The sequence below is a fragment of the Bombina bombina genome, chromosome 1 (genome assembly GCF_027579735.1).
Source record: "Bombina bombina isolate aBomBom1 chromosome 1, aBomBom1.pri, whole genome shotgun sequence".
NCBI lineage: Eukaryota > Metazoa > Chordata > Amphibia > Anura > Bombinatoridae > Bombina > Bombina bombina.
In genome coordinates this window covers 192,582,744-192,609,258 of record NC_069499.1, presented here as the reverse complement: position 1 = coordinate 192,609,258, position 26,515 = coordinate 192,582,744, and the positions used below count along the sequence as shown (strand labels likewise).

At 40.4% G+C, this 26,515-nt stretch overlaps 1 protein-coding gene across 1 annotated transcript in view; it reads left to right on the top strand.

Moving 5' to 3' along the window:
• LOC128645054 (prostaglandin reductase 2) overlaps positions 1-26,515 on the top strand; it is a 184,889-nt gene that overhangs the window by 120,509 nt on the left and 37,865 nt on the right. The window contains exons 4-6 of the mRNA XM_053697804.1: positions 4,349-4,540; positions 8,476-8,646; positions 17,798-18,007. Coding sequence (XP_053553779.1) covers positions 4,349-4,540; positions 8,476-8,646; positions 17,798-18,007 — 573 coding nt within the window. The remainder of the gene's footprint in view (positions 1-4,348; positions 4,541-8,475; positions 8,647-17,797; positions 18,008-26,515) is intronic.

Genomic DNA, 26,515 nt, shown 5'->3' with positions numbered 1-26,515 from the left:
GTTAACCTCCAAAGGTCGTCTGCCTGGGTGCATAAATATAGTGAATATTCAGCAAAACAAATGCACTCACAGGACTTTAGTTAAAGTAAATTCTCAAATTTAAATAAATTTAATATGTATATGTCTAATTGTTATCAGATAGTGTTTATATGAGTGTAACTATTTGTTTTAATGTATTTATGTTGTGTTTGGTGCATTTTTTTTATCCCTAACCCTTTACACAAGGTCTTCAGTTGCAGTAACCAGTTACCAATTAAATTAGATTGCACTCTTGCATTCACGCTTACTTTCAACTTGTAATACGAGCAGCAGTCAATCCATCATCTTTATTAGTAGGTAGAATTGACATACAGACATTTCAGGCAAATTGCCCTTAACCCTGTCCTCAGATTGTCCAAAACAGAGTCTGTGTATGTCTATAGTTTAACCACTAAAAAGGAAGATGGATTAACTAATCTGGAACAGTGCTGCCATATTTTGTTGTAGATTATTATTGTAACGTTTCCAACCATACTGCCAATTACAGGATTGTCCAGGTTCAGTATCCCATAATCTAAGTAATACCATCATCTTAATAGTTAGGAATCTAATACTGAAAAATTGGAAAAATAATAAAAACCCCTCCTTTTAGTCTATTCCTCCAAGCGGTCAAAACACAGATTATGTTTGAGCAATATAATGTTTCCAGTACAAGTGAGAAGCAAATACAACGATTTTTTAACAAATGGTTGAAAGTAATACAGACTTATCCGCTCCCTACACAATATATACTTACCAAAGCATTTCAGAGATCTGTATATTTTGAAGGCCTAATTTTACGCAACATATTCCCTGTATCATGGTACTAACAACCCTCTGTATAGGATGAGGGGGACAGGGGGAGGGGGACGTTGGAGTAGAGAATTCATAATATTTCCTTTTTTTTTTTTTCTCTTTCTTTCTTTCCCTTTCTTCCTTCTATCTGCATTGCAAGATTTACTTATGAGAAAAGTATGTCAGCAAGATATTGAGAATATGTAAATATACAGATGTATGTTATATTTGTCAAGATATGTATAATTATTTTCATTTGTTGTTTATATCTTCCTCAAGCATGTATTTTGTTTTTTATGGCTGACTTGAAAATAAATAAATAAATAAATAAAAAGTTCCGCCTCGCTGTCTCCCCTGCAGCTTTCCCTTAAGTGCAAATGTCCAAGTTTCCAAAGTGAAATTAGGGACTGCCCACAACAACATATCAAACTACACCCACAGTGTATCACAGCTACACACTTATAGCCCCGCCCCCAAGTCTCCCTTACGCAGTCTATACCTCCCAGTCCTGGAAAGAGTCTCAGAAATTTAGGAAGGAATGCTATTGGGAAGTTCATGCAGTAACACTCATAGCTTGCCTGCTCAATATACACAGGTGCTTTAAACAAAATGGTTACTTGTTGCATACCAGCAAATCTCAGTCAGTTATGGTGAGAGTCCATTATTGTGATCCCTATAGAAAATAAACCTTCCACAATATCTCCAACTTGTCAAACCTCAGTTGAAATTCACAGGAGTCCAAGGGGCATAGCATAAAAAGGAAACATAAACATTGTCCTAGAGTATCAATCTTTTTTAACTTTTTTTTTTTATGAATAAATCTGTAATCTGTCTGATGGAAACTACTGTGTTCTTAAACTTTATAATATTTTTTGATATTAATAAATTTTCTCTATGGTTGGATGTTTTATACCTTGATCCTCTGAATTTTTTTTAAGGTTCATGAATCCAGATTAGTTCCGATTGATGAGTGCAGATAATCAGTGAGTGTGTATTATTGTAACGTATTGTTGTTACTACACTATACCACTTAGAGTTTCTTGAGGACAGGAATCGAGAAAAGACAAACTGGACAGATTTTACATATTTATTTTCTTGGGCTGTTCAGAAGCTCAATTGTTATAACTGTTACTTAAGCAGGGAAATTATTTTAATTTTTTCTTATGGTTCCTTGAGGAATGGGGTTAAGAAACACTTACCTAGATTTGGAGTTTGGCGTTTGCCGTGAAAACCAGCGTTAGAGGCTCCTAACACTGGTTTTAGGCTACCGCTGGTATTTGGAGTCACTCAAAATAGGGTCTAACGCTCACTTTTCATCCGCGACTTTTCCATACCGCAGATCCCCTTACGTCAATTGCGTATCCTATCTTTTCAATGGGATCTTTCTAACTCCGGTATTTAGAGTCGTTTCTGAAGTGAGCGTTAGACATCTAACGACAAAACTCCAGCCACAGGAAAAAAGTCAGTAGTTAAGAGCTTTCTGGGCTAACGCCGGTTTATAAAGCTCTTAACTACTGTACTCTAAAGTACACTAACACCCATAAACTACCTATGTACCCCTAAACCGAGGTCCCCCCACATCGCCGACACTCGAATAATTTTTTTTAACCCCTAATCTGCCGACCGCCACCTACGTTATCCTTATGTACCCCTAATCTGCTGCCCCTAACACCGCCGACCCCTGTATTATATTTATTAACCCCTAACCTGCCCCCCACAACGTCGCCTCCACCTACCTACACTTATTAACCCCTAATCTGCCGACCGCAAAGCGCCGCCACCTACGTTATCCTTATGTACCCCTAATCTGCTGCCCCTAACACCGCCGACCCCTATATTATATTTATTAACCCCTAATCTGCCCCCCTCAACGTCGCCTCCACCTGCCTACACTTATTAACCCCTAATCTGCCGACCGGACCTGAGCGCTACTATAATAAAGTTATTAACCCCTAATCCGCCTCACTAACCCTATAATAAATAGTATTAACCCCTAATCTGCCCTCCCTAACATCGCCGACACCTAACTTCAATTATTAACCCCTAATCTGCCAACCGGAGCTCACCGCTATTCTAATAAATGTATTAACCCCTAAAGCTAAGTCTAACCCTAACACTAACACCCCCCTAAGTTAAATATAATTTTAATCTAACGAAATTAATTAACTCTTATTAAATAAATTATTCCTATTTAAAGCTAAATACTTACCTGTAAAATAAATCCTAATATAGCTACAATATAAATTTTAATTATATTATAGCTATTTTAGGATTTATATTTATTTTACAGGTAACTTTGTATTTATTTTAACCAGGTACAATAGCTATTAAATAGTTAAGAACTATTTAATAGCTAAAATAGTTAAAATAATTACAAATTTACCTGTAAAAGAAATCCTAACCTAAGTTACAATTAAACCTAACACTAGACTATCAATAAATTAATTAAATAAACTACCTACAATTATCTACAATTAACCTAACACTATTTATGATAGGGTTAGTGAGGCGGATTAGGGGTTAATAACTTTATTATAGTAGCGCTCAGGTCCGGTCGGCAGATTAGGGGTTAATAAGTGTAGGCAGGTGGAGGCGACGTTGTGGGGGGCAGATTAGTGGTTAATAAATATAATATAGGGGTCGGCGATGTTAGGGCAGCAGATTAGGGGTACATAAGGATAATGTAAGTAGTTTACGGAGCGGCAGATTAGGGGTTAATAATAATATGCAGGGGTCAGCGATAGCGGGGGCGGCAGATTAGGGGTTAATAAGTGTAAGGTTAGGGGTGTTTAGACTCGGGGTACATGTTAGAGTGTTAAGTGCAGACGTAGGAAGGGTTACCGCATAGCAAACAATGGGGCTGCGTTAGGAGCTGAACGCGGCTTTTTTGCAGGTGTTTGTTTTTTTTTCAGCTCAAACAGCCCCATTGTTTCCTATGGGGGAATCGTGCACGAGCACGTTTTTGAGGCTGGCCGCGTCCGTAAGCAACTCTGGTATCGAGAGTTGAAGCTGCGTTAAAAATGCTCTACACTCCTTTTTTGGAGCCTAACGCAGCCTTTATGTGGTCTCTCAATACCAGAGTTATTTTTATGGTGCGGCCAGAAAAAAGCCGGCGTTAGTTTTTCGGGTCGTTACCGACAAAACTCCAAATCTAGCCGACTGTTCTTTACTTTTGGAGTTGGTTTTTAGGCTTCTTTTTTACGTTTTGCCCTATGGACTCTGATTGTACCCTTCTTGGTTTTGACTGTTGCAGTTTATTGCTTCTTATATGCAGCTTCCAGTAGTTTTTTTTTTAGCATCTTAATTTTGATTGCTTGTGAGCCACTATTGATTCCAGGACTTTTATGACCTTTGATATCAGACTGTACCGACTGAAATTATTTATATATATATATATATATATATATATTTATTTATTTTTTTTGCTGTGATTTTGTATGCAAAATTTTATGTGCCAAGCAGACCCGTTCTGGGGGTTAAGTGCTTTTCAATTTCTTCACTAACTTTAACATGGTTTTTAAATTATTTCTTTTAGCGTTGCCGTATGAATGAAGACACTGGCACTGATTACATTCAGTCCTGGAAGATCTCTGAGGTTGTTGACAGTGGTGGTATTGGCGTTGTAGAAGAAAGTAAAACGGACCAGTACACTGCAGGGGATTTGGTCACAAGTTTTAACTGGCCCTGGCAGACAAAATGTATTTTTGATGGGAAATCTTTACAAAAGGTAACGTAGACATTGGCCATGTAACATTACATTTACCAGATTTTCTTCAGTGATTACATCAAGAACTTTTTTAATATTATAGAGAATACAAATATTTTATACACTTTATGTTAGATTAAGTACACACTTGCTAGAAGAATGCATTTGAATATCTTACGATTACATATTTTAATACTTTAATTATTTTGACAGATTTTAACTTTATTTTATCTAATAGAGGGTGCTTTTAATGATTTTTGTATAATGTTCCTAGGCTTAAAAAAAGAAAGAAAAATATTATTTAAAGCTTTGTGTCTGTCCCAAAATCTAAAAAATAAATTTCAGCTGAAAGAGGGGAGTTACACAGCTGTCTTAATAATAATCATCACCCAGCAAAAACCCCTAGCGGAATTTGTTTTTTTGACATTATCTGATTTCTCTTAGACAATTTTAGGTATCCTAAATATAAAAATAAGTGATATTCTTTGTTAAATTAAACCATGTTACTGAGGCATATGTGCATTGATACATTGTGAGATATTATGTTCATGGAACAAAGCAGGAGAGCCAGATAGCGTAATCCAACTTAAGGTAATAATCAGTGTGAAGCAGATGTGGGTCTTTCAGGTAACTTTGTAACGAAAAAGGCGGCTGTAAGGTGAATAATATAGTTTATTACAAGTGCACAAGGAGATAACAGGGTTGTTACAGAATCTGAGGTAAGGAATTCCTCTCTCAGTATATATAATACAATTTGTGTCATATACACTTAGAAGTTACAAACCAATGAGCATTAGTGGATTTATATCACCTAATGCCTGATTAGCACATGATCGGTTCATAATTTGCACAACTGACTAAAGCAAGGAAATCTGTTTTCCCAATTTACACAGATAAGAGATATACTATCTTAATTTTACCCAGATAATCATCCTAAAAGCTATGGGGCTCTGCTACACATTTAATACAAAGTTAACTCATTCATCACCATTTACACACACAAGACGAGAACACTTAGGTTAGTAATGTTCATGAAATATAACTTTATTATCTTTGCATAATAATATCCATCACAGATAAGTAGCTTCTAACAAATATAGCTCACCACCAGGTGCCATAAAGGCTGACTGGGACCTCACAGACCTTCTTCTTGAGCTTTTCCGCTGCTATAATGCACTCATGGAAACCGATACATTCCCGTTTTCTGTGTCTAACTAGAAGGCTGTGATGTGCCAGTATGCCTTTACATCACCGGGAGATGCGCTATATGTGTGAGTAGCTCTTTATCTGCTTGTCAGTGATTGTTACCTTAAAGGGACAGTAAACACCTTCAGATGTTTATATTAAATGTTTAGTTATGTACAATGAAACAACTTTCAATATACTCTAATTATTTATTTTTATGTAATTTAGCTCTGAAAATTGAGGATTTTGTAAAGTTCTCTCAGAATTTAAAATGCATCCCGCTGACTTCTCAAGGTTAACCCTGCTATAAATGTTCCACTAATTTGCTTTAACTGATAACAGTTGCAAAAAAAAAAAAAAAAGAATCACTGTATACAACTAGCATTATGACCATGACTATCCTTGTTGTCTGCAGACTAAAACCCAGATTGGCTCCTTCAAATAAGCCAAATGGAAGGTGGAGTTTTGCTATTGATAAATAATTGCAGTAAAAAAGGATGGGTTTTTTTTCCAAAAAAGCTTTAGACTTAGCTGATATGTTATTCTATAGCAACACAACAAAAATGTGAAGGTGTTTACTGTTCCTTTATGTCACGGATACCAGACAGCTAAGGCTACCCCCCACCCCCCTACAACCTCACCCCTGTTGTTTCTCAGTGGTTTTGGGCTCCTCAGAGCAACCACAATCTCTGGAAGCTTTTGTTTGCTTGTTTTGTGAAGAGCTGGTGTATGACCAGGAAAACCCGCCTAGGCTGGCCGGGCTCCTGGAACTCCCGGTCTGCCGCCTCACAATGGACACCTGCCTAACTCCTCTCAGGCTGGCTGGGCTCCTGGAACTCCCAGTCGGCCACAGGACAGCAGGACACCTTCTAACTTTACCCCTGGTCGCTCTAGCTGCCCTTTGCCCCAGAGCTCCGCTCTTTTGGGTATTGGTAGCCCCTAGGAAGGACAAGAGCTGGGGGAATTATCGGAGTGGAGCTCCTTTTGGAACCGGGGGTTTTGGACACTCCTTCCCCCCATAACTTCAACGGACTGTAACTCCGGTCCCCAGTAACGAATCACGCTGATTTTTTGACTGTGGCATCTGGGGACCGAGAGCTTTAAAATCACACCCTGGAAACCCGCCGCTCCGAAACCACCCCCCTATGTACTGGGATTATGTGGGACTGTGGCTCCTATGGAGGTGCCGGGCTGTCTGGAGGGGCGGGAATGGCGGGAAAATAGTGGGATTGTCCAGGGTCTTATCAAGATGAGCTGTGTGTATAAAAGGAGTGTGAGTTTTCAATAACATCAGTTCTTATTTCACCTGAATGCTAGTCTGTCTAGTCATTTAGGTGGGCTCCTGCTAGAATCACTTTCCTGTGCTACATAGCAGCTTGTTCCAGGTAGCGGAAGGACCCCTTTGGCGGAGCTACCCAGTCGTGGTAGCCGGGGATCCGTCACACTTTAATTTGGATTTAGTCCATATCTAGCACTACAACATCTCAATATATCATCTTCTTTTTAAAAAAAATAATGTAGCAGGACCAGAAAAAATATTGTGTGTTTAAAATGTAAGAATTCTATTTCTGAAATGATCCCTTTTCACACCCCTGTGCTGAAGCCATTTTTAGACTTTTGCACTTGTTAAATTTTAACATCAATCAAATTTAGCAACATTTAGGATTCTATACCCATGTTTTCAATACAAATCAATAATGGAAGTTCATAAGATAAAATGTGTTTTTGTTTTTCACTTTGCATTATATGTAGCCAAGAAGTAGAAAAAAAATCAGTTAGCCATATCAAATCTTACATACAATATTCTGATTCTAGCATATATATGTATGCTCCAATCTAAGCTTGCATAGGATGCTTGAACTAAAAACATTTTTAATTAGTTTTTTTTGTTCTCACCTGTTTATACATCAATCCAAGCTTGCTTACAGAAACAAGGATCTATGAGTAATGACACCAACAAAAAATATATTTTTTTTGTTGTAAAAGGCTAACGTTTGGTGTCAGGTGACTATTATTACTGTGTTGGTCACTTGACAGGTGTATGTACATGAAACATTAGTATTTGTTAGATATCTCTCTTTCAAAATAGTTTTATTTATTTATATAAAATAAAACAAGTGCGGTAAGGTATTTGACATTGTTGATAATTATCTTTCAAACACAGGTCTACTCAATTAAAAAAAAATACTGCCTCTTTCAAGGGGCATTATGTCTCTTTATGTATTACAGTAAGTAAGAGTGGCTACCCAACCTCTTTGTTTATATCACACCTTTTATCACGTGATCATGTTTTGCCATAGAAATATTTCCTCTTTCAAAAGAGATGTCACCCCATTTTGGTGCTTAGAGTTTGGGGGTGCTAAATTCCCTATTGGTCTCTAAAGATCTCTTAGTAGGCAGGTGATTTGTTATTTCTATGTCTGTTACCTGTAGGAGTATGAGACAATTCATTTACAAGAGGAAAACCAATGCTGTCTTGAAGAGAGAGGAGCTTATTTGTAGATATGGACTTTATTAGAACCTCATTCCCCCTTCTCACCACATACAGTGGGGATGCACCGCTACCTGTGGGCACTTCTGCATTGTGTGTGTATTCATCACATAAATCAGACACACAGATAGTGAGATGAGAAAGAGGGAAGTGACTGTATATAAATGATGGCTAGAAGATGTCTTCCACACCGCATAAAAACAAAAGACGTCTCCTACTTTTATTTACACCCAGAAGTTTTATTGACACTGGTGTTTTTTTTGTGTTTTTGTTTTTTTAGCTAGACCCTCAACTTGTGGACGGGCACATCTCACATTTCTTAGGTGCAGTTGGCATTGTTGGTCTGACTGCCTTACTTGGTGTGAAGGAGAAAGGACATGTTACCCCAGGAACCAATCAGACAATGGTAGTTAGCGGTGCTGCTGGTGCTTGTGGCTCATTGGCTGGCCAGGTATGATGCTTTTTAACTTATAATTTTATAACTTAAACATCTGTTATACAGACTTGTGTGTAGACACAAGCATAATTTAGAGAAAAATTTTTTTTAAAGAGACTTTACACACTAAATACTTTTTATAAGCATAACATTGGGGTTATTCCCAGGCTCCCTCTAGTCATGGGTGCTGCCATGATGAAATCAGGCACCATTGCTAATCTGTTTGCACGTGTGCAGTAACTCTCCTTCAGATGCATGCAGTGAAACCTAGGTTCCAAAATGGCAGCACACATGATAAGAAGGAGGTGCTTAAAATGTATTTAGAGCTATATTACAAGGGGAGCACTATTTATCGTTCCCGCTCTGCTACAAGTAAGCATTTTGCGCGCAAGTAAAACGTTTTTGCTTGTGTGCTAACCTGCAGCGTGCAAAAAGCCGAACTTCGAATATCACAATCCCATTAATGTATTGCCCAATAGAAGTCAATGGAGCGTAAAAAGTTGAAAAAAACACCCTATTCACGCATAAATTCGATCGCATATTCTCAAGTGCGTTAACCCAACATAAAAATATTAATTTTCTTCTTAAATGGAAAAAGTCCACAGCTGCATTCATTACTTTTTGGAAATAAGAACCTGGCCACCAGGAAGAGGCAAAGACAACCCAGCCAAAGGCTTAAATACTCCTCCCACTCCCCTCATCCCCCAGTCATTCTTTGCCTTTAGTCCCAGGAGGATGGCAGAGAAGTGTCAGGATTTAAAATTTTTTGTTTTTGTCTCTTATGGAGGGTAGTATTCTTCGGCATGGGACAGGAGTTATAAGTAGTCCTGTCAGTCTATCAGTGAGGGCTTGGATGAGAGTCCGGAGATGCAGGGAGTTTTTTTTTCTGCAAAACCATCCCGACTCATATTAACAGCTCCTCAAGCAATCGGCATTGTCGAACTTCGCTTTGCTGCCTGCTTTTTTCTCTCAAGTCCATGGCGGAGGCGATGCTACTATCCGTCACACTTGAAGGGCCGTGTTCCTGTTCCACGGCATAGATTCCGGTAAGATTGTTTCATTTTACTTCATTTGCAATGTACTGCAATGTGAATGTTTCCCGAGAGGCTACCACCTTGCGTGTCTAACTTATACATAAGGGTCTCAGTGAGTCTCTTTTAGTATCTTGGAATTGAGGGTTAATATCTCCTGAGGGGGGTTTATAATCATGTTTGTCGTGTGATTCAACCTGCTTATGTGCGATGATTACTGGGCTTGTGGTTGGAACATTGAGGCCTTTGGAAGTGATGCAGCCGTTGGTTGGGCGCGCTTGTTTTAGACTGTACGGTTCACATTGTGTTCGGGCATGGCTACGTTCCGTTTTTCCATTTCCACATTCCCGACCACGTGGCAAAGGAAATTTTCAGGCTGAGACTGTGTTAATTTCAAATTCACTTACAGAGGATTCTGTTACCGAGACTATTTTGATTTCAGATTCTGTGTCCGGTGATGAATCCAGAGTGGCCTTATTGATGCCTGTCAACCAGTTTTGCTCCATATGCCATTTCAGAGCGCCTGGTTCCTTGGGCTTGGGGAATCAAGGGACTGCTGAGCCATTCGCCTCTGGGGGTCCTGTCCTCCGAGAGGCGAGTTCCCTACCAAATCATACTTCTGCACATGCGGGTAACCCAGTTTATGATTCCTCCATGCGGGGTGGCGTGTTTCCCCCGGAGGTTGCAGTACGTTTTCGCTGCCACATAATGTTGGCGATTGTTCGTCTGCAGAGTCCAGACGTTTATTTGAGAATGTGCTTGTGCCCTATTGTCCCGGGCCTTCCGCCTTGGGGAAGGCCTCTACAGTTCCCTGTGGGTGTAACTGTCCCTGAGTGTTGTGCCTTTCGTTACAGGATTACGCGCCTTTGCGTATTGCTCAGACATGTTTTTCAGTTATTGAATGACCCTATCGTTGCCAGATACGGGGCATTTCAGTCTGATAATTTGAATAGTGCACCCCATTAGTCATGTGGGGATGAAGTAATCTATTGATTATCATTTGTTTAAGATCTTTCACAGTTTTGTGAGATAGGGCTCCGTTTGGCTGGTCCTGCGGGTAGGCCTGTGTCTTTTTGGTCGTTAACCTCTGGGTTGCCTTATATTTTATTTATATCTGATGGGATGTCTTTTATTTGTTTTTGTTTCCTTCGGGAACCTTCCGGGATTGATACTCTTTATTACTTCTTCGGAAGTTGTTGGACATGTTAGTCCTCTGTTAAAAATGTCTGTTTTCTGTTTTTTTCCCCTACGAGGTAGAATTTACACAGCTTGCCGATTGGGACACTAGGTGCAGTCTGGTCCTGTCGGGTTAATTTGCTCTTGTGGCTGTTCAGACACGTGGCACTGTTCTGCTTGGCTGGTTCAGTAGAAGCGCAGAGTGCTTAGGTTATCATTGTTTTTTCATGTTCAACTAAGCATTCAAGAGGACCTGTAGGTCTGTGAGGTGGGAAGGATTGTTTCAGTCCTTATAGCCTTCAGTCATAGATGACCGGGCAGGGGAGTTTTTCTGCTGCGTCACTCTAACATCTGATTTCATCAGAACTTAGAGTTTCCTCCCCCATGTAGTGGAGGGTGAAAGGGCTTAATGCCCCTTACCGCTATTGAGCAGTTTGGCCTTCATTTTTTAGGCCTTTGGATTTGTCCTTTTGGACTTGATCCAACAGCTTGTACAGGATAGCTGTCTAGCATGCGGAAGGTTTGTAGTTTAAAACCTGTTGCAGCTCTTGACACCTCTCGTAAGCTGTTTCTAGTATTTCTAGATGCAGCTTTTACTCTTGACTGAGTTATAGAAGGCCTTTGGGTTTTCTTCCATTGCCTCCAGGTGAGTGGATCTCCTTTTATGGATCTGTGTTTCCGGGTGATGGTTGTTCCCTGCGGGGACTTTTGTTTAGCTCTGGGTTTTCCCGGAGCTGGGTAGGCTTAGTGCCTTCTCTTCCTTGTGTCCTCTGCTTGTGCGGAAGTAGCACAACATGGCAAGTTATATTAAGGACACAGGGCATTTTCTAACGAAGATAAAAAGTTTGGAATTTCCTACTAATAGATACCTGCTGTTCACCATGGATGTCAGAAGTCTCTACACTTCTATAAAACATGAGACAGGCATAGCCGTGGTTAGAAAGACTTTCATGGTGAACAGCATGTATTCTGTGTCACAATGTCAATTCTTAGAGGAGTTACTCAGGCTAATTTTGTTCTGGAACTTTTTCTTGTTCCAGGACCAGTGGTACAGGCAAAAGAAGGGCACAGCTATGGGCTCCAACGTTGCCCCATCATACGCCAATCTCTTTATGAGTGAAATAGAGGAACGATTTGTATATGAAAACAACCTCTTTAGGAGCTATGGCGCCATCTGGTGGAGATACATAGATGACGTCTTTGGCGTGTGGTGGGGCAACGTTGAGATCCTGTTGGAGTTTGTAAGAGAATTAAACTCAGCAGTAAGTGGACTACAATTTACGGTTAATTATAGTGAACACATGGTCACCTTTCTAGACACTTGTGTCTCAAAAGGGGATAATAGATTAAATGTAGATCTTTATACCAAGGAGACTGATAAAAATACACTGTTACAATACACAAGTTTCCACCCAAAAAGATTTATTGAATCTCTCCCTAAGAGCCAACTCACAAGAGTTAAAAGGATAGTTAGTAATGAGACACAATGTAAGAGAAGAATAAATGAAATGGCAAACAAGTTTATTACCAGAGGTTACCCACGTAAATTAGTGGAAAATAAAATTCTAGAGTTAGAGCAACCACCACAAAAAAATCTAACAAGCTAGTATTTGTGTCACAGTATAACCCCCATAGTGAAACCATTAAAAAATCCATCAACAAAAATTGGCATGTTCTAAGGGATTGTAACCCCCAAATAGAGGAGTTTAAGGAACCTCCCCTTATGGCCTACAGGAGAGTAAGTAACACCAGGGACCAATTAGTCAGGTCAGATGTGGGTCCAGACAGAGTAATGAAGCAAACGTATATTGGTGACAAAAATAAAGGATGTTACCCGTGCCTAAATTGCACTAGCTGCAACTCAATTATCAGAGGAATTTTTTTTACCATCCACACAGTGGAAAGGAATACCACATCAATGGGTATTACACTTGCAATAGCAGTTATTTTATCTACCTAATCAAATGTCCGTGCTCCCTGATTTATTTGGGGGAGACCACACAGTTAGTCAGAGAAAGACTCACACAGCATAGGTCTAACATTAGGAGAAAAAATCTAGATGCCCCTCTATCTAAACATTTTGTTGAAAAAGGCCATTCAGTCAGTCAATTTTAGGCTTAATGGTATGAATAGAGAGGTACTACTAAAACAACGTGAGATGTGGTGGATACACCACTTTGGCACATTGATCCCTAAGGGATTAAACAGGGATTTTGATTTATCCTGTTTTCATTAGGTCCCTCTGTTCAAAAAGATGTATAAAATTGCAGCAACAAATAGATGCACCTTAGGTATACCTGTGAACAAGCTGTTTCACTTTACTGTTACCAAGACTAATAATTACCCTATTAATATTATTTTGAAAAAATACACTGACACTTAGGTAAATTAAAATGCTAAAATGGATAAAGATTGTGTCTATTCAAATATTTCTATCTTTGATGATTAAGTATATAGGAGACATGTAACCTTGGCTTTCTTTTTAATCAGTAGTATCCCATTGTTTTTAATGTTATTACCTATGTATTGCTTTTAATGGTGAAGGTTTATAACCACTAGGTGGCGTCCTCAGGGCCCTGTGTGGTCAGTTTGGCGCCACTGTGAGACTATTTAAGTGTAAAATGGTGACCACATTAATAGCATGACTAAGAGGTGAAAACCTCGAAATGTTGCTATTTTGTTCCAATAAAGTTTTGATAAGAATACAGTGCTGGTGGCTTCTTGTAATATATGTGCGGAAGTGTTAGGGAGACTAGTCCTGTTAGTAGGATTTTTTTTTTACCTTGAGGTATCCCTTGGTCATCCTGAGGCTCTGAGAAGTATCTTCATAAGATTGGTCGGGGCTTTCGAGTTCTCTCGCTATCTGGATTTTAATACCCTTGTGTCTGGCTTTTTGGCCAGTTGGGGTGTTTAGTTCTAGGGTAAAGTTTGCCTGAACTATTAAGTACCCGGACCTGTTTTTCTCCCTGAGACTTCCGGTTGCTGAAGCTTCACTTGGCCTTTTCACTGACCCAGTCTTGGGTGGTTTTGGAATCTTGGATCTTAGGGCTGGTCGGGGTGTTCCACATTAGTGGGAACTTGGGCTGTGCCCTTGCTCCATCTGCCTAACCTGGTCATGGTTGGCCAGGTTTTCTGAGTATTTTTTACTCTTTGTCACAGAGTAGCCCATGTCATCTGGTGGTTAGCCGTGTGGCTTGAGCCTCAAGGGTGGTTGGTTCATACCCAGCTGCTGGCATTGGATGTCGAATTTCTGGTGCGCCTTAGGGTTGCATTCCCCTGATCAGCTTGCCAGTGTTCCCGTGGATTCCCTGCTCTGCAGGCAAATGGGTTGGTTGTGCCTCTGCTCGGCAAGTTACTTTTAGGGGGGTCCATTTCTAGGACATCTGTGTTGGGACTTTCTCTTTCCATTAGCCGGGGCCTTCGGGCCTTGAGGACAGTTGCCGCCCTTCCAGAATCATCCCTTTTCTTTAGGGGATATTCTCCTCCCTATGGAGATGGAGTCCTTGCTGGGTCTGCAGGTCAGGATGGCCAAGCGGTCTAAGGAACTGCATTCGAGTCGCAGTCTCCTCTGGATGTGTGAGCTTTGAGTCCTGTTAGTTTAGTCTGCTAGGGTATAGATTTTCCTTTCAACTTGCTCCATTGATTAGAAGAGGGTTTACTCTTCCTTCGAGTTCTGAGGGTATACTTTCCTTCTCGGGGGGCCTTGATTGAGGTTTTGTGTTCCCCTTTTCAAGGACCTGTGTGTAGGTCCGCTGACTTAGGTTGCCTGGAACGTGCCCTCTGTCTGGGGATTGCTTTTGCGGTCTGTTTCTTGCTTGACTGCTTCTTCTTCCTCGCAAGTACCCTCTGTGTCGTCCTGTTGTGGACTCTATGTTCTCAAATTTGGGGTTATTCACCTGGGTGTATTACACACTTTTTCATGGTCAAATACTTTGGTATTCTATGGCCAGACACTGGGAGGACTTTGCCTCTTCAATTGCATTCCGTGCTTGCAGGATATTGGAGAGACGTCTGTTCTGTCTCTGTGCCCGGTCTTATCCCGGGTTTCGCTTGGTATAGGCGTAGCCTCATTTCCCTGTTTGGGCCCCTTTGGGTCTCTGTGAGCTGGGCTCACTCGTGGAGGTGTTCTTTTTGTATTAGGGGACCTTTCAGTTTCCTTGGTTCTCCTTTGCCTTGTTCCCTTGGTGGTTTCGGCTGGTGTCTCCTTCATTTGTGGAGATGAGCAGTGGGGGACCGTTTGTTGGGCAGCGGTGTCTCCTGGAAGACTGTTGGCTCAGTCGAGTCAGTTTGCGGTCTCTAGTTTGGCTTTTGGACTAACTGAGAGTCAGTGTCATTGGGGCTTTTCCTCTTAAAATTTTCTCGGCTTCGGACGAAGCGTGTTTTTTTATTGGGTAGACGCTCAGGCCTGGTGCCCTCAGTATGGGCCACCTTTTGTACCCTCCCGCCTTGACATTCAGTGTCCTCTATAGCTTGGGTATTGTTTTCCCAAAAGTAATGAATGCAGCTGTGGACTCTTTCCATTTAAGAAGAAAAACATAAATTATGCTTACCTGATAATTTCCTTTTCTTCTGATGGAAAGCGTCCACAGCTCTCCACCTGTAATTTTATGTGGGGCGTCCTTATATTCTTCTGGCACATTTCACCCCGATATTTCTTCTATTGTTCCTTGTTCCTCGGCAGAATGACTGGGGGATGAGGGGAGATGGAGGAGTATTTAAGTATTTGGCTGGGGTGTCTTTGCCTCCTCCTGGTGGCCAGGTTCTTATTTCCCAAAAGTAATGAATGCAGCTGTGGACTCTCTTCAGAAGAAAAGGAAATTATCAGGTAAGCATAATTTGTTATTTTAAATTCCAGTGTTCTTCACATAGCAGAATATGTTCTATTTATTAATAAATACATATTTATACATTATTTCTGATGGTTTTTTAGTTATATATATATATATATATATATATATATATATATATATATATATATATATATATATATATATATATATATATTGCATAAATATGCTATTACATGTTTTCATCTACTTGGCAGTAAAGGGCTCCAATGCAGGTATATATGTATACACGTGTATTTATATGTCTGTAAATACATATATACACATATAAATACATATGTACACACTCTCACGCACTCACACACACATTTATATATATATATATATATATATATATATATATATATATATATATATATATATATATATATATATTTATATATATGTATGTACAGAGATACATACATATACATGTCGAAATGTATATATGTGTGTATATATATATATATATATATGTGTGTGTGTGTGTGTGTTTGTTTATATGTATCTATATATGTGTGTGTGTATGTATGTATATGTATGTATGTGTGTATATATATATATATATATATATATATATATATATATATTTAGATATGTATATGTATGTATCTCTGTTAAAGCCCTTTGCAGTCTTTTTTTTCCTAACACCCGAAACCTCATATCTTTGAGCCCTTATAACTTTTTTATGCAATTTAAAAAAAATGTTTTATTATATAGTCTTATTATGAATGTAAATGTTCTTTTAAATGCATTTTTTATGTGTTTTGTGACCTTTTTTTTTTTTTTAGCGTAATGGCTAACCAGAGCTCTGCGGTTGTGCTATCCCGACGTACATTAAAATGAATTGCCCTCAAGTGATCACATTTACTTTCAACTTGTAATATGCAAAGAGCCGTGATAAACCCGATATCACTGTTAGCGCGCTACTTGTAATCTGGCCCATAGTGTTTATTGCCTCTTTAAGATATACCATAACAGTTGAAAGTTTTTTTTTATGTTGACATTTTCTTGAAATTTACATATAGACGAATGCTATGTATAATCTCAAGATTTATATTCAACTGACTCTTTTTTTGATTTACCAGCTTATATGTGAGACAGTTACACTGCCATCTAAAGGACAAGAAATATATATTTTCCTTTGCTACAGGTGAAAAGGTTCACCGTTAACCTTATACTTACCCTCTAGTGCGCTGGCGAGCCTTTAACGCAGGTTCTAGGATCCAGTGTGCTAAGCCTCCTATTAGTGCGGCTCGTGGGCTCAGGATTAGCACATCTCTTCGGTGCACTAGAGATAAGTATTTAACCCTTTAAAGCTAATTTAAAGAAAAACAAATGAATACTGGGTAAAGGTGTAGTTTAGCGTCCCATCCCAAATTCGGAAGGTACCACATCCCGCCATCGGGGGACACCATGGATAAGTTCCCAGCGGCGGGTGCGGCGCCCGGGAACTATATTGGAACAGAGCGTTGCAGCGCACAGGAACGATATTGGAAAAATAGCTGCCCCGGGCGCCGCAACCGCCACTGGAAACCTATAAATCCCCCCCCCCACGTTACTTTCTGAAGTAATTCCCATGTTAAAGTGTAAGTTTCTGAAGTAATTCCCATGGTAAAAATATAACATGTTTAGGTAAATGTGGAGTTGAAAGCACTGTTCCAATATCGTTCCTGGGCGCTGCAACCGCTGCTGGGAACCTATCTTTGGTCCCCCCCCCCACCATCCCACAGTGGATGTGGTACCGTCAGAATTTGGGACGCTAAACTTCACCTTTACTGAATAATGATTAATGTCGTCAGTATTTCTTTGTTTTCTTTAATTTAGTACATTCGGATATTCTTTTTGTTTTCACAAAAAAAATGGACAAGCCTAGATTTTATTGTCTAGTATGTGCTTTTTTTTTGGTAACTGCTAATATTTAAAAATGAGGGTTTTAGGAGTAGTCCCGCATAATGGTCTGACTTGAATAAAACCCATAGACTTTGTTTTGCATTGTAATAAGTATTTTTTTCAGTCATTACTTGCGTCTGGCACTTATCAAGTGCATAAAACATATTTTATTCTGCACAGAACAAAATCATAAATTATTTTTCAATTCTTGCTTTATTATTTTATTGTAACACTTTTTAGATTGGTCGCCTCTCTGGGTGCTCTCGGATTGTGGGAATCTGCGGAACAAACGAGAAGTGCTCAGTGTTAGTTTCAGAGATGGGTTTTGATAGTGCAATGAACTACAAGGACAAAGATCTGTCTGAGAACCTGAAGAAAAGCTGCCCAAATGGAGTGGATATTTATTTTGACAATGTTGGGGGAGAAATCAGTGATATAGTTATCAGTCAGGTAACACAATGGATTTAACATGTCTGTGAAAGTTGTATGTCTGTTTGTAAATTAAAGGGACACTGAACCCAAATTTTTTCTTTCGTTATTCAGATAGAGCATGACATTTTAACCCCTTAGTGACCAGGCCACTTTTCAATTTGTTGACCATCTGGGACCAAGGCTATTTTTGCATTTCTGCGATGTTTGTGTTTAACTGTTATTTTCCTCTTACTCATTTACTGTACCCACACATATTATATACAGTTTTTCTCGCCATTAAATGGACTTTCTAAAGATACCATTATTTTCATCATATCTTATAATTTACTATAAAAAAATTATAAAATATTAGGAAAAAATGAAAAAAAACACACTTTTTCTAACTTTGAGCCCCAAAATCTCTAACACATCTACAACCACCATAAAATACCAATGCTAAACAGTTTCTAAATTTTGTCTTGAGTTTAGAAATACCCAATGTTTACATGTTCTTTGCTTTTTTTGCAAGTTATAGGGCAATAAGTACAAGTAGCACTTTGCTATTTCAAAACCATGTTTTTTCAAAATTGGCGATAGTTACATTGTAACACCAATATCTGTCAGGAATCCCTGAATAACCCTTCAAATGTATATATTTTTTAAAAGAAGACAACCTAAGGTATTAAACTTGGGGTATTTTGACTTTTTTCATGCAACCATTTTACCACCAAACTATGCCAAAGTTTGGGGGGGAAAAAAAATAATTTGATTTTTTGACAAATAGCAATTTAAGAATACATTTACTGATAAAATGGTAAGGGTTACTGCCGAATAACACCCTAATATGTCTTCAGTAGCATCTCCTGGGTACAGTGATACCACCCATATATAGGTGTGTCGGGTTCTCTGTGGGCTAAAAGCCCTTATTTTTAGAGAGCGCATTCCAGTTTTTCAACTTGGAATTTTCACATCGGTCATCATGCACCCATGTCCTATTTGGGACATTTCTGAAGCTGGCCAATGGAATTTACCCCCATCAAACCATATATTTTTGAAAAGTAGACACCCTAGGGTATTTCAAATGCTGGTATTTTAACACTTTCCATGCACTAATTCAACCACTAGTCTTTGTCAAACTTTTGGGTAGTCATTTTTTTGTGTTATTTTTCACACACATTGTACTTTAGGCATGTATTTTCAGTTCCTGTTATGTGTTACTGCCAAAAACCACCTCAATATGTGTTCAACAATATCTCCTGAGTACAGTGATACCACCTATGTATAGGTGTGTCGGGTTCTCTGGGGGCTAAATGGCCTTATTTTTAGGTAGCGCATTCCAGTTTTTCAACTTGGAATTTTCACATCAGTCATCATGCACCCATGTCCCATTTGGGACATTTCTGAAGCTGGCCAATGGAATTTACCCCCATCAAACCATATATTTTTGAAAAGTAGACACCCTAGGGTATTTCAAATGCTGGTATTTTAACACTTTCCATGCACTAATTCAACCACTAGTCTTTGTCAAACTTTTGGGTAGTCATTTTTGTGTGTTATTTTTCACACACATTGTACTTTAGGCATGTATTTTCAGTTCCTGTTATGTGTTACTGCCAAAAAACACCTCAATATGTGTTCAACAACATCTCCCATGTACAGTGATACCACCTATGTATAGGTGTGTCGGGTTCTCTGGGGGCTAAATGGCCTTATTTTTAGGTAGCGCATTCCAGTTTTTCAACTTGTAATTTTCACATCGGTCATCATGCACCCATGTCCTATTTGGGACATTTCTGAAGCTGGCCAATGGAATTTACCCCCATCAAACCATATATTTTTGAAAAGTAGACACCCTAGGGTTTTTCAAATGCTGATATTTTAACACTTTCCATGCACTAATTCAACCACTAGTCTTTGTCAAACTTTTGTGTAGTCATTTTTTTGTGTTATTTTTCACACACATTGTACTTTAGGCATGGATTTTCAGTTCCTGTTATGTGTTACTGCCAAAAACCACCTCAATATGTGTTCAACAACATCTCCTGAGTACAGTGATACCACCTATGTATAGGTGTGTCGGGTTCTCTGGGGGATAAATGGCCTTATTTTTAGGTAGCTCATTCCAGTTTTTCAACTTGGAATTTTCGCATCGGTCATCATGCACCCATGTCCTATTTGGGACATTTCTGAAGCTGGCCAATGGAATTTACCCCCATCAAACCATATATTTTTGAAAAGTAGACACCCTAGGGTTTTTCAAATGCTGATATTTTAACACTTTCCATGCACTAATTCAACCACCAGTCTTTGTCAAACTTTTGGGTAGTCATTTTTTTGTGTTATTTTTCACACACATTGTACTTTAGGCATGGATTTTCAGTTCCTGTTATGTGTTACTGCCAAAAAAACACCTCAATATGTGTTCAACAACCTCTCCTGAGTACAGTGATACCACCCATGTATAGGTGTGTTGGGTTCTCTGGGGGCTAAAAGGCCTTATTTTTAGGAAGCCCATTCCATTTTTTCCACTTTGAATTTTCACATCCCATGCACCCATGTCCTATTTAAGACATTTCTGAAGCCGGCCAATGTAATTTACCTCAATCAAATCATATATTTTTGAAAAGTAGACTTCCTAGGGTATTTAAAATGCAGGTATTTTAACACTTTCCATGCACTAATTTAACCACTAGTCTTTGTCAAACTATTGGGCATTCATATTTTTGTGTTATTGTTCACATACATTGTACTTTAGACATGGATTCACAGCTCCTGTTATGTGTTACTACCAAAGAAGACACCAATATGTGGTCACCAACATCTCCTGAGTTCAGTGATACCACCTATGCATAGGTTTGGTGGCTTGTTTGGGGGGTGCAATGCCAAATGTCTGACATGCGTTTGTGATTTTTTTTCACATTTAACATATTTTCTCCAACATAGGTGTGTCCGGTCCACGGCGTCATCCTTACTTGTGGGATATTCTCTTCCCCAACAGGAAATGGCAAAGAGCCCAGCAAAGCTGGTCACATGATCCCTCCTAGGCTCCGCCTACCCCAGTCATTCTCTTTGCCGTTGTACAGGCAACATCTCCACGGAGATGGCTTAGAGTTTTTTAGTGTTTAACTGTAGTTTTTATTATTCAATCAAGAGTTTGTTATTTTGAAATAGTGCTGGTATGTACTATTTACTCAGAAACAGAAAAGAGATGAAGATTTCTGTTTGTATGAGGAAAATGATTTTAGCAACCGTCACTAAAATCCATGGCTGTTCCACACAGGACTGTTGAGAGCAATTAACTTCAGTTGGGGGAACAGTGTGCAGTCTCTTGCTGCTTGAGGTATGACACATTCTAACAAGACGATGTAATGCTGGAAGCTGTCATTTTCCCTATGGGATCCGGTAAGCCATGTTTATTACGATCGTAAATAAGGGCTTCACAAGGGCTTATTAAAACTGTAGACTTTTTCTGGGCTAAATCGATTCATTATTAACACATATTTAGCCTTGAGGAATCATTTTATCTGGGTATTTTGATATAATAATATCGGCAGGCACTGTTTTAGACACCTTATTCTTTAGGGGCTTTCCCAAAGCATAAGCAGAGCCTCATTTTCGCGCCGGTGTGGCGCACTTGTTTTTGAGAGGCATGGCATGCAGTCGCATGTGAGAGGAGCTCTGATACTTAGAAAAGACTTTCTGAAGGCGTCATTTGGTATCGTATTCCCCTTTGGGCTTGGTTGGGTCTCAGCAAAGCTGATACCAGGGACTGTAAAGGGGTTAAAGTTCAAAACGGCTCCGGTTCCGTTATTTTAAGGGTTAAAGCTTCCAAATTTGGTGTGCAATACTTTTAAGGCTTTAAGACTCTGTGGTGAAAATTTGGTGAATTTTGAACAATTCCTTCATGTTTTTTCGCAATTGCAGTAATAAAGTGTGTTCAGTTTAAAATTTAAAGTGACAGTAACGGTTTTATTTTAAAACGTTTTTTGTACTTTGTTATCAAGTTTATGCCTGTTTAACATGTCTGAACTACCAGATAGACTGTGTTCTGAATGTGGGGAAGCCAGAATTCCTATTCATTTAAATAAATGTGCTTTATGTGATAATGATAATGATGCCCAAGATGATTCCTCAAGTGAGGGGAGTAAGCATGGTACTGCATCATTCCCTCCTTCGTCTACACGAGTCTTGCCCACTCAGGAGGCCCCTAGTACATCTAGCGCGCCAATACTCCTTACTATGCAACAATTAACGGCTGTAATGGATAATTCTGTCAAAAACATTTTAGCCAAAATGAACACTTATCAGCGTAAGCGCGGCTGCTCTGTTTTAGATACTGAAGAGCATGACGACGCTGATAATAATATTTCTGAAGGGCCCCTAACCCAGTCTGATGGGGCCAGGGAGGTTTTGTCTGAGGGAGAAATTACTGATTCAGGGAACATTTCTCAACAGGCTGAACCTGATGTGATTGCATTTAAATTTAAGTTGGAACATCTCCGCATTCTGCTTAAGGAGGTACTATCCACTCTGGATGATTGTGACAAGTTGGTCATCCCAGAGAAACTTTGTAAATGGACAAGTTCCTAGAGGTGCCGGGGCTCCCAGAAGCTTTTCCTATACCCAAGCGGGTGGCGGACATTGTTAATAAAGAATGGGAAAGGCCCGGTATTCCTTTCGTCCCTCCCCCCATATTTAAAAAATTGTTTCCTATGGTCGACCACAGAAAGGACTTATGGCAGACAGTCCCCAAGGTCGAGGGAGCGGTTTCCACTTTAAACAAACGCACCACTATACCCATAGAGGATAGTTGTGCTTTCAAAGATCCTATGGATAAAAAATTAGAAGGTTTTCTTAAAAAGATGTTTGTTCAGCAAGGTTACCTTCTACAACCAATTTCATGCATTGTCCCTGTCGCTACAGCCGCATGTTTCTGGTTCGATGATCTGATAAGAGCGGTCGATAGTGATTCTCCTCCTTTGGAGGAGATTATGGACAGAATCAATGCTCTCAAATTGGCTAATTCTTTCACCCTAGACGCCACTTTGCAATTGGCTAGGTTAGCGGCTAAGAATTCTGGGTTTGCTATTGTGGCGCGCAGAGCGCTTTGGTTGAAATCTCGGTCGGCTGATGCGTCTTCCAAGAACAAGCTACTTAACATTCCTTTCAAGGGGAAAACGCTGTTTGGCCCTGACTTGAAAGAGATTATCTCTGATATCACTGGGGGTAAGGGCCACGCCCTTCCTCAGGATCGGCCTTTCAAGGCAAAAAATAAACCTAATTTTCGTCCCTTTCGTAGAAACGGACCAGCCCAAGGTGCTACGTCCTCTAAGCAAGAGGGTAATACTTCTCAAGCCAAGCCAGCTTGGAGACCAATGCAAGGCTGGAACAAGGGAAAGCAGGCCAAGAAACCTGCCACTGCTACCAAGACAGCATGAAATGTTGGCCCCCGATCCGGGACCGGATCTGGTGGGGGGCAGACTCTCTCTCTTCGCTCAGGCTTGGGCAAGAGATGTTCTGGATCCTTGGGCGCTAGAAATAGTCTACCAAGGTTATCTTCTGGAATTCAAGGGACTTCCCCCAAGGGGGAGGTTCCACAGGTCTCAGTTGTCTTCAGACCACATAAAAAGACAGGCATTCTTACATTGTGTAGAAGACCTGTTAAAAATGGGAGTGATTCATCCTGTTCCATTAAGAGAACAAGGGATGGGGTTCTACTCCAATCTGTTCATAGTTCCCAAAAAAGAGGGAACGTTCAGACCAATCTTAGATCTCAAGATCTTAAACAAGTTTCTCAAGGTTCCATCGTTCAAGATGGAAACCATTCGAACTATTCTTCCTTCCATCCAGGAAGGTCAATTCATGACCACGGTGGATTTAAAGGATGCGTATCTACATATTCCTATCCACAAGGAACATCATCGGTTCCTAAGGTTCGCATTCCTGGACAAACATTACCAGTTCGTGGCGCTTCCTTTCGGATTAGCCACTGCTCCAAGGATTTTCACAAAGGTACTGGGGTCCCTTCTAGCTGTGCTAAGACCAAGGGGCATTGCTGTAGTACCTTACTTGGACGACATTCTGATTCAAGCGTCGTCCCTTCCTCAAGCAAAGGCTCACACGGACATTGTCCTGGCCTTTCTCAGATCTCACGGGTGGAAAGTGAACGTGGAAAAGAGTTCTCTATCCCCGTCAACAAGGGTTCCCTTCTTGGGAACAATAATAGACTCCTTAGAAATGAGGATTTTTCTGACAGAGGCCAGAAAAACAAAGCTTCTAGACTCTTGTCGGATACTTCATTCCGTTCCTCTTCCTTCCATAGCTCAGTGCATGGAAGTGATCGGGTTGATGGTAGCGGCAATGGACATAGTTCCTTTTGCGCGCATTCATCTAAGACCATTACAACTGTGCATGCTCAGTCAGTGGAATGGGGACTATACAGACTTGTCTCCGAAGATACAAGTAAATCAGAGGACCAGGGACTCACTCCGTTGGTGGCTGTCCCTGGACAACCTGTCACAAGGGATGACATTCCGCAGACCAGAGTGGGTCATTGTCACGACCGACGCCAGTCTGATGGGCTGGGGCGCGGTCTGGGGATCCCTGAAAGCTCAGGGTCTTTGGTCTCGGGAAGAATCTCTTCTACCGATAAATATTCTGGAACTGAGAGCGATATTCAATGCTCTCAAGGCTTGGCCTCAGCTAGCGAGGGCCAAGTTCATACGGTTTCAATCAGACAACATGACAACTGTTGCGTACATCAACCATCAGGGGGGAACAAGGAGTTCCCTAGCGATGGAAGAAGTGACCAAAATCATTCTATGGGCGGAGTCTCACTCCTGCCACCTGTCTGCTATCCACATCCCAGGAGTGGAAAATTGGGAAGCGGATTTTCTGAGTCGTCAGACATTGCATCCGGGGGAGTGGGAACTCCATCCGGAAATCTTTGCCCAAGTCACTCAGCTGTGGGGCATTCCAGACATGGATCTGATGGCCTCTCGTCAGAACTTCAAAGTTCCTTGCTACGGGTCCAGATCCAGGGATCCCAAGGCGGCTCTAGTGGATGCACTAGTAGCACCTTGGACCTTCAAACTAGCTTATGTGTTCCCGCCGTTTCCTCTCATCCCCAGGCTGGTAGCCAGGATCAATCAGGAGAGGGCGTCGGTGATCTTGATAGCTCCTGCGTGGCCACGCAGGACTTGGTATGCAGATCTGGTGAATATGTCATCGGCTCCACCTTGGAAGCTACCTTTGAGACGAGACCTTCTTGTTCAGGGTCCGTTCGAACATCCGAATCTGGTTTCACTCCAGCTGACTGCTTGGAGATTGAACGCTTGATTTTATCGAAGCGAGGGTTCTCAGATTCTGTTATTGATACTCTTGTTCAGGCCAGAAAGCCTGTAACTAGAAAGATTTACCACAAAATTTGGAAAAAATATATCTGTTGGTGTGAATCTAAAGGATTCTCTTGGGACAAGGTTAAGATTCCTAGGATTCTATCCTTCCTTCAAGAAGGATTGGAAAAAGGATTATCTGCAAGTTCCCTGAAGGGACAGATTTCTGCCTTGTCGGTGTTACTTCACAAAAAACTGGCTGCTGTGCCAGATGTTCAAGCCTTTGTTCAGGCTCTGGTTAGAATTAAGCCTGTTTACAAACCTTTGACTCCTCCTTGGAGTCTCAATTTAGTTCTTTCAGTTCTTCAGGGGGTTCCGTTTGAACCCTTGCATTCCGTTGATATTAAGTTATTATCTTGGAAGGTTTTGTTTTTAGTTGCAATTTCTTCTGCTAGAAGAGTTTCAGAATTATCTGCTCTGCAGTGTTCTCCTCCTTATCTGGTGTTCCATGCAGATAAGGTGGTTTTACGTACTAAACCTGGTTTTCTTCCAAAAGTTGTTTCTAACAAAAACATTAACCAGGAGATTATCGTACCTTCTCTGTGTCCGAAACCAGTTTCAAAGAAGGAACGTTTGTTGCACAATTTGGATGTTGTTCGCGCTCTAAAATTCTATTTAGATGCTACAAAGGATTTTAGACAAACATCTTCCTTGTTTGTTGTTTATTCTGGTAAAAGGAGAGGTCAAAAAGCAACTTCTACCTCTCTCTCTTTTTGGATTAAAAGCATCATCAGATTGGCTTACGAGACTGCCGGACGGCAGCCTCCCGAAAGAATCACAGCTCATTCCACTAGGGCTGTGGCTTCCACATGGGCCTTCAAGAACGAGGCTTCTGTTGATCAGATATGTAGGGCAGCGACTTGGTCTTCACTGCACACTTTTACCAAATTTTACAAGTTTGATACTTTTGCTTCTTCTGAGGCTATTTTTGGGAGAAAGGTTTTGCAAGCCGTGGTGCCTTCCATTTAGGTGACCTGATTGCTCCCTCCCTTCATCCGTGTCCTAAAGCTTTGGTATTGGTTCCCACAAGTAAGGATGACGCCGTGGACCGGACACACCTATGTTGGAGAAAACAGAATTTATGTTTACCTGATAAATTACTTTCTCCAACGGTGTGTCCGGTCCACGGCCCGCCCTGGTTTTTTTCATCAGG